The sequence below is a fragment of the Cucurbita moschata genome, unplaced genomic scaffold, assembly GCF_002738365.1.
Source record: "Cucurbita moschata cultivar Rifu unplaced genomic scaffold, Cmos_1.0 Cmo_Scf00009, whole genome shotgun sequence".
Classification (NCBI taxonomy): Eukaryota; Viridiplantae; Streptophyta; class Magnoliopsida; order Cucurbitales; family Cucurbitaceae; genus Cucurbita; species Cucurbita moschata.
The window spans coordinates 1,194,246-1,207,345 of NW_019268525.1; the positions used below are offsets into that span (position 1 = coordinate 1,194,246).

A 13,100-nucleotide genomic window follows, 5' to 3' on the forward strand; every position below is an offset into this window, starting at 1 on the left:
GGGGGGGGGGGGTGGATTGAGGAGTCCCACGTCGAGCAAGGACGCTGAGTCCCAAATCCACATCGAGCAAGGGGAGTAGATTCTGAGATCCCCACATCGGTTGGGGAGGAGAACAAAACATTCTTTATAAGGGTGTGGAAACCTCTCCCTAGCAGACGCGTTTTAAAACCGTGAAGGGTAGCCCAAAAGAAAAAATCCAAAACGGGCAATATTTGCTAGCGGTAGGCTTAGACTATTACAGTAATAGCCAGATGAAACATCCCTATTCAAACTACTAATAAGAATCGGGTAATTATTCGGCTCTAAATCATCCTCTCATCTACTTCATTAGTATGAACTATATCAAAGACAACACTCAAGTATTATAGATGGGACTAAATTATCCCGAAAGTAGACAATATCGTATATTAATCGATCAAGATCGACAAAGTCGTACCACTGTTTCACGTGTGGAACGGTCTCCCAGCAATCTGCCAAGTATGGAATGATATCAAAGAATTAATTTCTGAAGCTTTTTGAGCCACAAAAAATGCTCCATACACCATAGCAGGAAGTCAGTAGAAAATAGCAGGAATCACAAAAAAGAATGTAATCATTGGACTAGTTTGCACAAACCTCAACTAATCTTATGGAACAAAAAGTGTTATCGTTCGAGATTAGTTGGAGTGGTGCGTAACTAGGCCTAGATACTCGTCGTATATATACACGAAACATCCACATATCATAAAACAAAGACGAGTATTACATGAAGTCGACAGTTCTATCCTTGCTCATCGACATCAATTTTTAAGCAATCTATAAACAAACTAACCTGTATTTACTTCATCGCCACCCAAATGGAAGAGCTCAAATGGGAAAATTTTTCTCAAATCTGTAACACATCGAATCGAAACGAAACAAAACTTGAGGACGGCTTAGGGAACATAAGATCAGTCCTATAAACTATATGCAATAATATGAACAATGTAGTAGCCTAACCTGTTAAGATACCGGATATCAAATCGAAAGTAAAATTTTTCGTAACGTCGAGTGGTTCTTTACATGAAGGAGAAGGCCAGAGATCTGGATATCCGACACCCCTACACGAAAATTAACGGAATATATGTCACTCTCATCCCAAGTTTACCAAGGGAATTAGACCATAAAAATGACTTTACCAAGATTCAGCATGTCCTGGAACATCCACTTCTGCCATAACATTGATGCCTAAAAATTCAAAACAGTTCTTTAGAAGACGAGTATCATTAAGAAGACGAGTACTCGACACGAGCTTTAGACGGTGAAGCTTACCCCGCATTTTGGCAAAGCTTCGCAACAAGAAAAACAAAAACGAAACGTAAGTCATTGGAAGATAAGTAATATAAGCTGAAGTTTTTGATTCATAGGAATTCAAGTGACAAATTAAGCTGCAATGTGCTCTTTGATCCATGAAATAGTTGAAGAGAAGTTAACAAAAGGACATAAAAGCACTAAATTGTGGTGAAATTACTTGGGAGTTCAAACAGCCATGGAACTCTTACGTGACAATATCGTAAGCATCCTCGATGGTATAACGCTCATGTTTCGTGTAGGCGCCTTTCCACAGATTTGGATATGAAGGTACTTCGAGAGGAAACGATTCCTCGTCTACCATGTGCCAATGAAGTACATTCTACTTAACAAAAACATATCAGTTTAAAACAATTAAAACCAAAAGGAGTTCATAATTAAGAACAGTTTATCATTTACTCACGAGTTTAGCATAAGACATAGATTCAATGATATGCTTTATTACATCTACTGGAAGAAAGTGCCTTGAAGTATCTGCAAGGGATGCATTGGGGCCAAAAATTATAAGTAAGTTGCAACATTGTTTGATATGTTAGCTATATAATAGAATGGGTTACCTATGAGAAGGCCACGATATGAGAATCTTGGGCTGTCTTTGATGTACCATGGAGCTTGGTAAATTTGTACATCCTTTGTCTCATAGTTGAAAGTACAGAGTTGACTGAATGTCTGCGCCAACCATGTAGTATAAGAAGAAAATGGATCTAAGATGATCAAATATGTTACAAATTCCTTCACAAATCATAGGGTATCTTGGTGTTTGGGAAGGGAAATTCTAGGAGAAGTCGTGTGTAGAAATATGAGGCCTTAACAATGACCATCCGTAAGGACTAAAACTAAGTAGCAAGTATGTGTTAGGAATCACGACTCTCCACAATGGTATGATATTGTCCACTTTGAGCATAAGCTCTCGTGGCTTTACTTTTGGTTTCTGTAAAAGGTCTTATAAACTCATGGACTCCCTCCCAACAATCCTCTCCTCGAGCAAAATACACCATAGAGCCTCCCCTCAAGCCTATAGAGCCCTTGAACAGCCTCCCCTTATTTAAGAGTCAACTCCCTTCTTTGGAGGCCTCGAACAAAGTACATCCTCTGTTTGACATTTGGGTCACTTTTTTACTACACCTTCAAAGCTCATAACTTCTTTTTCGACATTTGAGGATTCTATTGACATGACTAAGTTAAGGGCATGGCTTTGATACCATGTTAGGAATCATGACTCTCCACAATGGTATGATATTGTCCACTTTGAGCATAAGCTCTCATGGCTTTGTTTTTTGTTTCCCCAAAAGGCCTCATACCAGCGGAGATGTATTCCTTACTTATAAACTCATGGACTCCCTCCCAACATCCTCAACAATCCTCCCCTGAGGCCTATAGAGCCCTCGAACAACCTCCCCTTATTTAAGGCTCGACTCCTTTCTCTGAAGCCCTCGAACAAAATACACCATTTGTTCAACACTTGAGTCACTTTTTTACTATACCTTAGAAGCTCACAACTTCTTTGTTCGACATTTGAGCATCCTATTGCATAGCTAAGTTAAGAGCACGACTCTGATACCATGTTTGGAATCATGACTCTCCCCAATGATTTGATATTGTCCACTTTGAGCATAAGCTCAAAAAGGCCTCATACCAAAGGAGATAATGTTCCTTTCTTATAAACCCGGACTCCCTCCCAACAATCCTCAACAGTGTATACACACGAACCAGTAACTAGTAGAATAGTGAAAAGAAAATAGTGGGTACCTCCAACCCTCTCAATGCACCATAAACAGTAGGTGCCTGCAGAACCAGAAGATCAATATCAAGCCAAAGGATGATTAAACAGAACATACCCAGATGAACAGAAAGGCACAACCATTCTACCTCAATTGTGGCTTCCCCTATAATCGACTGCGCATCCTTCTTCGATACAAACAACGTATAGCTCTCATCCACGCCAAGTTGAAGCTGGAAAAACAAAAAAAGATGATAATCACCTCAGAAAAACCAATTAATTCAACAAGATTTCACCACTCCAGCTTACTTCCTCAGAATCCGAGTGAACAATAATCTTCAATTCGCTAATATCATAAACAAATGTCCTCCGTCTTCCCCAAATCTGCTCAAATATAGAAACCCCAGAAGTGTGCTTGAATATGATTCCTCTGTATCGATCAAACGCCGCTTTAACAATCGCAGAGTTGCCGCCATTGCCGGCGACGGCGAGAGAAAGCTGAGGATCGACGGAGAGAGTAGCATTTCCGGAAGTGAAATCCGACGGCAAGGGCCATAGATATGGAAGGGAATCGTTGGACCCAGATGGTGAATGAAGGGCGAGAGCTGATGGGATCAAAAGGGCAAAGAAAATGTGGAATTTGAACATGATTTGATTTACAAGTTTCGAGGAATTCGAGGATAAAAGTGAGCTGGGGTTGCGATGAACAAGAAGTCAAATGCTGTGGAATATTTGAGTTGACGAACCCAAATGATTGGTAGATTTGTTGACGGATAAATAACTTCCACCAAGTTAACTATTCCATGTCTTTTATTTACCTGTAAAATAAACTTCATTTAAAATATATAATAAATGTTTTATTTTACTTTTCACAATTTAATATTATTTAAATGTTTTCCGACCTCCTTAAAAATCTTGTTAAAAAATAATTTTTATTGTATTTTTAAAAATATTTATGGTAGAGATTTAGATTAAGTTGTGTTGTGAATTATATTTGAGTTGCTCTGATCACCAACCCAACTAACAAAAAAAAAAAAAATTTAGGTTGATTCAGAAGATTTTCACCCACTGCAACTCTAGCAAAAATGAGTGGATTATATTGAAATCTCGTCCAATATATATATTTTTTAATTTTAAAATAAAACTAAAAATATTCCCAAATAAAATAAAGTAAATGAATTTATAATATGCTTTGATCTTTATTTTCTTCCCATTTAATTACTTGTTATTTTCAATTGCTTTCCTTTTAATCAAAACAAAATTTATGATTGTGTTTTACAATAAAAGTACAAAAATATCCCTCAAAAGCTAAGTTTACAACAAAATAATAGAAATTTAATTACTTGTTTTCTAATGCAAATTATAGCTTTAATTATTGGAGTTCAAATATTTTTAAATTAAGGCCTTGGGCCATGAAAGTCTCTCGCTTGGGCCATGGGCCATGAAAGTCTCTCGCTTGGGCCATGGGCCTTATTGTGAGCGTTCCAAGATGTATGCTTTAGGTTGGCCCAATTGACCCAATGCTTTACATTGGCCCAATAGGCCCAATGCTTTAGTTCATATTTCAATAATTATTCTCCTAATTGTTTTTAATGAAAATTAGGTGGAAATTATCCTAAATTTGCGGAGATCAAATATTTTATAAGAAAATTTCCATTTTTTTAATGAATAATCTTTCATTTATTTTAATATGATTTATATTTAAAAAAATCATCCAACATTTTAACTCATTCAATAATATTTTATACGCGTTCTAATTTAATATTTAAAAACTCAAATTTTAATATTATAATATAAATGAAATGGAGACCGACAAGTTCCAACGACCTAGCTCGAATTAAATAAATATCTTTGTTGTCGATCATCCATAATCAATATATGGTTTTCCATCTAAATGTTACTAATTTTGGTTTAATTTAATGTCGTAATTTAAAACGTTCATTTAAATCTGAATTTGGAGCTAGCCAAACCCGACCAAAAAGGTAAACGGGTGTGGGACCAATAGAATATTTTAAATAATTAATTGATTTTGTACGTTTATTTTGGGCAACTGTTACACCAACATTAATAAAAGGATTCGAATCCTTATATATATTTTTTTAAATAATGTTTTTAGATTTATTTTTTTAATTTGAAATGTTAATTTTATTAAATTCCGTTCAACACGTGGCATTTTATCACATAGTTTTTAAAAATTATTATTATTTTTGCGCGTCACTTTACTGGTTCGTACGCTTAACTGAGTTAACCATAACAGTGAACAAACCGAACCGAACCTTCTATTTTGCCGCGATGCCCACAATTTCGCGTTAAATTTACCCATTTTTTTTTCATCTTCTTCCTCATCGCGATCCCTCCATTGTTACACTGCTCGCATTTTCGATCATAGCAGCAATGGTGCAGCCTGTTATTGCCCTTCAGAATGATGAGGAGAGCTCCCTATTGCTCCAGTCCGGCGCTAGCGACCTCTCATGGCGTTTGAACTTTGACGGCTTTCAGTTGTCTCCAGAGTATAAGGAGAAGAAACCTCCTCGTGCACTCCATCATTGCCTTGGGGTTTTGAGTAATTTCCTTCCACTTTTTTCCCTCTTTTTTTCCTCCTCTGCCTGATTGATGTTTGTTTTTCTTTTTTTGTTTCGATCCGTGCTTGTTTTGTCAATATCGTATTCGATGGTGTTGGTGCCTTGTTCTTTACTGGGAATATCCGTTTTCATGTCTTGGTTTGTTGTCTCTCTCTTTCTAATTTGTTTTTAGCGTAGCTGCCGATTATATTCGTTTAATTTTGTTTGTTTGTTTGTCAAGAGGATTTATTCTTCTGACACTTCGCCACTTCCTTTAATTTCTGTCCTATGATAGTTGGATTTCTCTTTTCGTCAAATTTTGTTTATCCTTCGCCGTATTATTTTCTTGTTGATTAAAGGGAAATTTTGATTCCGTTTGCTTTATTTTATGTATTTAATGAGCTATTGGTCTAGCCATTCTTTGGATGAATTTAAATTGGTGAGGAGGATATGCATTTCAATGTTTCTAAGGCCTGAACTGGAAGCTGGAGGATTATTGTTTTTGCTGCTATTGGATGTGGATGTTTGTGGTTGATTAATTCTTACAGTTGAGTAATCTTTTTTCATATTTAAGTTCTGAGATCCTGAGGTCTTGGTAGTGGAATGGAAAGTTGAGCAGTGGTTTCCACTTTCTGTTGCATTCATGGTCCTTGGTTTTGTTAAAATTTTAAGTTGCAAGTTTGTTCGTGCATACGCTTTTTTGGCTTTGTAAAAGCATGTATATGTCGTCATGTATCTGTTTGTATAGCTATTACTAGTTTGTATAATTTGTGATTAACAGATAGCATAGTTAGATATAAATTTGTGGAGGAAAAAAAATGTAAATCCATCTTATTCTTGACTTTTTCTTGATGAATTCAGGTCCTGAAGATTATGTAGCTGAGTACTACCAGCAGCAGGTTGAAATGCTTGAGGGATTTAATGAAATGGATGCCTTAGCCCATAGTGGTTATATTCCTGGATTGTCTAAGGTTAATATTGTTATGTACTTCTATGCTTTCTTAATGAAGGGGATAATCTTCACTGCTCAAAACCAAATTTTATTTTTGGTGGTTGCAGGAAGAACGTGAAGATTTAGCAAAGAGTGAAACCTTTGCAATAAGAATATCAAATGTTGCCAATATGGTTCTGTTTGCTGCTAAAGTCTATGCATCCATCAGAAGTGGTTCTCTAGCTATAATTGCATCCACATTGGATTCACTTCTTGATCTTTTATCTGGTTTCATCCTATGGTTCACTGCATTTTCCATGCAAACACCAAACCCGTACCAGTATCCAATTGGCAAAAGACGTATGCAGCCTTTGGTCAGTAATCGTGCTCCTTCCGCTTCTTTACTATTTGTCAGTATAAAAAAAAATGAACATACAGTTGTATGTTACCAAAAAATGAACATACAGTTGTATGTTACCATAAGCCCATCTGCTACTCCATGCAACCTCCTCTTATTTAAAGTCACAAAACTATTATTGATTTGGCATCGACTCTTAATATACCCTTATAGGTAGCTAACTGCCGTTAAAGACTCTCCTCAAGACTCCTTACATGTGAATTCCTTAGAAATCTTTTATTTTGTTTTTAGAAGGTCAAATCTGATCCTTTATTTTGCTTAACATCCGATTCTGCCGTTTGTTCATATTTTTCTAATGGATTATGGACTGCGGAACCTGGACTGCTTCTAAAGCTGTAGTTGTTTAAGAGCTATGGAATTTCACTTACTATGAGCATGAATAAAAAGATTTCAACTTGTCATGTACTTCAATTATTATGCAGTACCATGTTCAGTTCAATTTCTATAGTACTGTGATCAATTTCTAATTTATATGGCTTTCGAACGTCCCTCAGGCCTGTATTGCCTACTGGAAAGCAAAATATTTTCCACATTATAACGATCAATTAAATTTTAAACCTTATAGCATTATTTGGAAGAGCAGTTATTTTGTTAAATGTGTTCATACCATTTAAATCCGGTTGCAGTCAAAAGGTTCATTTTGGAAGGGGAGCAGACCTGTGGTAATGATTGTGCCTTATGGAGTTCATATAGTTGTTTGCTGCTGTTTCTCTGGATGGTTTAATGATGGATAATAGATGGTTGCTGGTGATTTAGTTACAATTTGATGTTAAATCTTATAGAATTTGAGTCATCTTGTGTTAGCTTTTCTCAATCCTATATCTGATACTCATGTCAGGAGTCTTACTGCAGTTGAAAGGTTGGTTTTTATTTTCTATAGGCTCAGTTGACTTCTCTTATCCACTTCTTTATATTGATACTGATACTTAGGACAGACTGCAAGGATGGAAGATCGGTAGTATATATGCCTTCCAGTTGTCAAAGGCCCATACTTTTCAATTTCTTAACTCTCAATTTGCAGAATTGTGAAGGAATTGTCTCTCAACAACAAAGAGGGTGGTTTGGGTATGAGGGGGGTTTAGTATGCTTTACTGGCCAATTGAGGTTGGAGGATACTTAGAATTTACTTCCGTTGTGAATCCTCTAAGCTAAGTACCACAAAATTCAAGCTTTATGGAAGAGAAAATGGGGTGAAAGCTTTGTGGGGCTGGATAATCATGTTTGAAGGGAGGAAAGTCCTGGAAGCTGATTTGGGATGGAGGGTGCATGATGGGATTTTTGGTGCAGTTGCCTGAGAATTGAGACAGTTCATCTACATTTGTATCGTTCCTTGTGAGTAGGGCCTACACCAGTAAAGTCATTAACAAGGGAGCAGTAGAATTCCCACTACCGCTTGCAGGCCAGCCAGGTCTTGAGTGCGGTTCGATTGGAAGGGAATTTAATTTGCGGAAGAACTCTTAATACCCGATCCAAGCACTTTTCAAGTTCTTTCTAACCCTAGTATTGCAGTGAAAAGGAGGTCGATCTATTTTGACCAAGCATAATATAGTAAGATGAGAGCAAAAGAGTATCTTTTGCACAGAGGACATAGAGGCTCATTTAGAGATTCTTTTTAGTATGTATGAGAGGTAGTCTAGATGGTTCTATATGGAATTTTAATCCATCTGGTAAATCCATTGTGAAGTCTCGTTATTTGTTTCTTTGGAATTGGAAAAGCATGCTTATTTTATGGAAAGGGGTCAGAGGATAAACCGGCAATTCTCGTTTGTACAAAAATTTGGGAAAGACATATTGAAGCTGCAGGACGTCTTTAGCAGTCAAATGAAATTTTAGGAAAAGGGGAACGGAACTGGAAGTTGTTGGTGCAACAACCCCAAGCCCACTGCCAGTAGATATTGTCCTCTTTGGGCTTTTCCTTTTGGCTTCCCTTCAAGGTTCTTAAAACGCCTCTGCTAGGGAGAGGTTTCCACATTCTTTGTTCCTCTCTCCAACCAATGTGGGATCTCACAATTCACCCCACTTCGGGGCTCAACGTTCTCGCTGGCACTCATTCCTTTTCTCCAATCGACGTGGGACCCCCCCAATCCACCCCCCTTGAAACCCAGCGTCCTTGCTAGCACACCTCCAATCGACGTGGGACCCCCCCTCCGGGGCTCAGCCTCCTCACTGGTATATTGCCCAGTGTCTGATTCTGATACCATTTGTAACAGCCCAAGCCTACCGCTTGCAGCTATTGTCCTCTTTGGGCTTTTCCTTTCAGGGTTCCTCTCAAGGTTTTTAAAACACCTCTGCCTGGGAGAGGTTTCCACACTCTTTGTTCCCCTCTCCAACTAACGTGGATCTCGCTCTTGGAATGTGCTAAACAATTTTGGTTTGTGAATCCGTCAGCAGTTGGAAATTTGGCACTTGGTAGATTGTGTCTGTTACTAGCTTTCTAAATCTAAATGAAGCCTCAACTTACACTACCCAATTGGATCTTGAAATCCATCAACCGATTAGCTTTTTAGCATACCTTTATTCATCCTGCAGAAGTAGGCATTCACGTCCAAGCTATGGCTCTCAATTCTTGAATGTGATCCAAGAGAACAAGAGCCCCAGATATCTTGGTATTGAGAATTTTGGACGTAGACAATGAAACCAACAATCTTTAAGGGAAGAGCTCAGCTTCCCGTCTGTTCATAGAGGCAGCTAGGGATGCAAATTCGAGGATGGCTAGGCTGCAATAAAGGATGCTCTGCATGCCGATGGCCAAACCATGCGTAAAGAACTCTTAAATTGTCTAGAGAACCAGAGGTGGGGGTATTCTGATTAGAGTGTAATCTGATTCCACCAGGCTGGTCCAGCACACTCAGAAGACAGCTAGCGCTAATGTGACAATCCTGGGCAATACCTCTGACATTGTGTCTCTTGGCACATCTTTTTTGAGATGTGATTGTTATATATATATATATATATATATTCACTCATACATATATTATAATTTATGCTTGACGATAGTTGAACAGATAAACCCACATTTAGCTAAAATGGGCATGCTGGTTCTTTATCCTTGTGGTTACCCCACCCCTTTTTGATCAATTAGTTTCTTTGAAAGATTGAAAGATTGAAAAATAAATAGAACTCTTGTTTTGCTGGATCTTTAGATTTTGAATCCTTTCCGTAGGCAAGTAGAATGAGGATTACATGAGGTCTCATGCATTCAAGAGAAAAAAATAATAATAATAAAGAACTACCATCCAAGTTAGGATTGTTCGCACCATTCTATCATTAATCAATGTTGGGTAGATTTTTTTTTTTTTAAAAGAAAAAAAAAAGAAAGAAAGAAACTTATCTATGATTATGGGCTATTGCTACTAGACGACTTATATTCTATTTTTTGTTCTAATGCAGGGTATTCTTGTTTTTGCCTCTGTCATGGCAACTCTTGGATTACAGATAATACTGGAGTCAATTCGAATTCTCTTATCAGGTGTAAGTAGTTAGAGAATCATCTCTCTTTTTCTCGTGAAATTCCCCAAGTTTTTCCCTCGAGCAGAACAGCTGTTTACCTAGATAGTTGATTTGGTTTTTGTTCCACACTGTTCAGAAGGTTTGATATCTATTTCCTTTATTTACGTTCTTGCTCTTTCCAGGATTCTGAGTTCAACTTTACAAGGGAGCAAGAGCTATGGATTGTGGGCATTATGCTTTCAGTTTCTCTTGTGAAACTACTCTTAGTCGTTTATTGCCGCTCTTTCACCAACGAGATTGTCAAAGCTTATGCACAAGATCATTTCTTTGATGTGATCACCAATGTAATTGGCCTTGTTGCTGCACTCCTTGCTAATTATATAGATGGCTGGATGGACCCTCTTGGAGCTATTATTGTGAGTTTCAGTTCTCTCTCAACATTATGTTTACTCCAACATCTTGAATGCAGTACTTACTGTTGTATGTACATTAGCACGCATATTTGCTGAATCCAAAACTCGCTTAATAGCATATTTGTTTCAGTGTGCATCTTGTTTATAAGATCTTAAACTTCTTATACATATATAACCCCCTGAGAATGGATTTTTCTGGATCACCATTAACCTTTACAAGTTGGGCATGTCGAAAATCTGTGAGTTTTGGTCGAAATATTATATATCCAGATTTGTAAAACTATTTCTTGTGCTTCATTTTATTTTCGAATAGTGTGAACTTTGTAGAAGTTGCTTATGTTTACTCTGAACTCTGAACTTCTGCAGCTGGCCTTATACACTATTCGCACCTGGTCGATGACGGTATTGGAAAACGTGAACTCCCTTGTTGGAAGATCAGCTGCCCCTGAGTATCTACAGAAGCTCACCTACCTATGTTGGAACCATCACAAGGCCATCAAGCATATCGATACAGTTCGAGCATATACATTTGGGTCACACTACTTTGTCGAGGTTGATATCGTTCTGCCAGGAGACATGCCTCTGGAAGAGGCACACGACATTGGTGAATCATTGCAAGAAAAGCTCGAGCTCCTGCCGGAGATTGAGAGGGCCTTTGTTCATCTCGATTACGAGTACAAGCATAAACCAGAGCATGCACAGACACACTCTTAGAACAAGGCAAACACGGTACTCTCTTCACTCTACATTCCACCTGATCTATGTGGTGAAGTGTAGAGATCGAGTTTGAGCTTGTAAATTTGCCTTAATTCTATCTGAATGGTGTGGGATTTCTTTGGTAATCTTAGAAGAAAATAGAGCAAAAAATGAGCTTGTTCGTTCTTTTTGTCAATCGAAGAAAGTGTATAAAAACCGAAAACTCGGAAGCTAGTTTCAGAAATTTTTTGTCAAGAACCATCGTATATTGCTTCGAAAATCGAAAGCATATGAATCTAAATGATGTAGCGAGTATGGATTTTATTTTTCTAACCTGATGCTTGGATTTGGTAACTTGTGTATTTATTATTTATTTTTGTATTTTTAAATGCATTATTGAAATTTTAAAAGTTCTAAAATATTTTTTATGATATGATCGAACTTTATGATTTATAGAAATTGATCATATTAAGGACATATTAATGTTCCTTGTGAATGCATGATTTTGTTTGAAATTAATGTATCTTTTCTTGTATGTCAGAAAACATTGTCAGATTTTGTGCCATGATTTGAAGACAATTGACAAAATAGCCACCCAAAAAGATGAAAAGAAATATGTCCCAATAAGAATGTCGTGTCCATTTGTTGTGATTAACCTCTTTATTTTCAAAATCTTTGTTATAAAAATATAATATCTTTTTAAATGTATTTACACGTTTTAAATGTCAAGAAGATTTCAACTTTATTAAAAAAATAAAATAAAATAAATAAATCTTGTCAATGAATTTTAAATATATTAAAAAAAATAAAAAATAAAAAATATTATATTTTTGTCAAGTTAAGAATTTAAATATATTAAAAAATAAAAAATAAAAAACAAACTACTTCAATAAGAAGAGACAAAAAAAAATATAATATCAAATGGGACCGTTTTAATTTTTTTTCTACTTTTGTCAATGAATTTTATATTAACAAAGACTTTTTTATTAATTTTTTTTGTCATTTTCTGGTTTTTTATTCACGCATTTACCATACATATAATTTAGACAATTCTAAACGTCAATATCTTGATTAGATTTTTTTTTTTCAATTCAACTACTTTTGTCTTATTGTCGTTAATTTCACGATTTTAAAATGTCTACTAGGGAGAAATTTCCATACATTTATAAGAAATGTTTCGTTCTCCTCTTCAAATGACGCGAGATCATACAATTCATCTTCTTTAGAGGCTCAGTGTCCTCATTGACACATCGTCCAATGGCTGAGTGGACTTGAGCTGTAACATTAAATGTCTAACTTAACCAATTCAATTGGTCAAACGTCTCATTCACTAATTGAAGCCGACCCTAATTTAAAAATAAGTTAAGTTTTACATTCGAATATTAACATAATGTCATATTTTAAAAATAATTATTGAAAATAATGACAAAATAGAAAGAAAAAAATGTTGCATCAGTGGTTGCGTGGGCAACTCCAACACCCCATCCATTATCCCCTGGGCCCCACCTTCTACTCTCAAATTTTCTTCTAATTACTCTTCGGTCCACATCTGAAAGTTCCCTTCGATTTTGACCCCTATCCT

General features: G+C 36.5%; 2 protein-coding genes across 5 annotated transcripts in view; one reads left to right on the top strand and one right to left on the bottom strand.

Annotated features, from left to right (window-relative positions):
* LOC111447993 (beta-hexosaminidase 1) overlaps positions 1–3,809 on the bottom strand; it is a 6,104-nt gene extending 2,295 nt beyond the window's left edge. The window contains exons 1-11 of the mRNA XM_023087420.1: positions 3,359–3,809; positions 3,199–3,282; positions 3,079–3,114; positions 1,887–1,998; positions 1,733–1,803; positions 1,521–1,651; positions 1,291–1,307; positions 1,158–1,206; positions 979–1,079; positions 812–871; positions 437–470 (exon numbers count right to left, since the gene is read on the bottom strand). Coding sequence (XP_022943188.1) covers positions 437–470; positions 812–871; positions 979–1,079; positions 1,158–1,206; positions 1,291–1,307; positions 1,521–1,651; positions 1,733–1,803; positions 1,887–1,998; positions 3,079–3,114; positions 3,199–3,282; positions 3,359–3,697 — 1,034 coding nt within the window. The 5' untranslated portion in view covers positions 3,698–3,809. The remainder of the gene's footprint in view (positions 1–436; positions 471–811; positions 872–978; positions 1,080–1,157; positions 1,207–1,290; positions 1,308–1,520; positions 1,652–1,732; positions 1,804–1,886; positions 1,999–3,078; positions 3,115–3,198; positions 3,283–3,358) is intronic.
* A 1,634-nt stretch (positions 3,810–5,443) lies between these two features.
* On the top strand, positions 5,444–11,705 carry LOC111447997 (metal tolerance protein 11). Of its 4 annotated transcripts, none has more exons than XM_023087425.1 (6): positions 5,444–5,612; positions 6,472–6,581; positions 6,670–6,915; positions 10,350–10,430; positions 10,592–10,825; positions 11,189–11,705. In XM_023087425.1, exons 1-6 carry the CDS (start codon positions 5,444–5,446, stop codon positions 11,534–11,536), a joined length of 1,188 nt encoding a protein of 395 aa, XP_022943193.1. In that variant the 3' UTR covers positions 11,537–11,705. The 4 variants fall into 4 exon arrangements, with proteins under 4 accessions (XP_022943193.1, XP_022943197.1, XP_022943194.1 ...); XM_023087429.1 differs by lacking the exon at positions 5,444–5,612 and adding an exon at positions 5,890–6,049; XM_023087426.1 differs by lacking the exon at positions 5,444–5,612 and adding an exon at positions 6,041–6,157.
* Positions 11,706–13,100: the final 1,395 nt, after the last annotated feature.

Bases quoted from the DNA above. Each gene is read 5' to 3' on its own strand.
- LOC111447997 (XM_023087425.1), top strand. From the start codon at position 5,444: ATGGTGCAGCCTGTTATTGCCCTTCAGAATGATGAGGAGAGCTCCCTA. The intron at 6,916-10,349 runs GTCAGTAATCGT...GTTCTAATGCAG, and splicing joins AAAGACGTATGCAGCCTTTG to GGTATTCTTGTTTTTGCCTC. The intron at 10,431-10,591 runs GTAAGTAGTTAG...TGCTCTTTCCAG, and splicing joins TTCGAATTCTCTTATCAGGT to GATTCTGAGTTCAACTTTAC.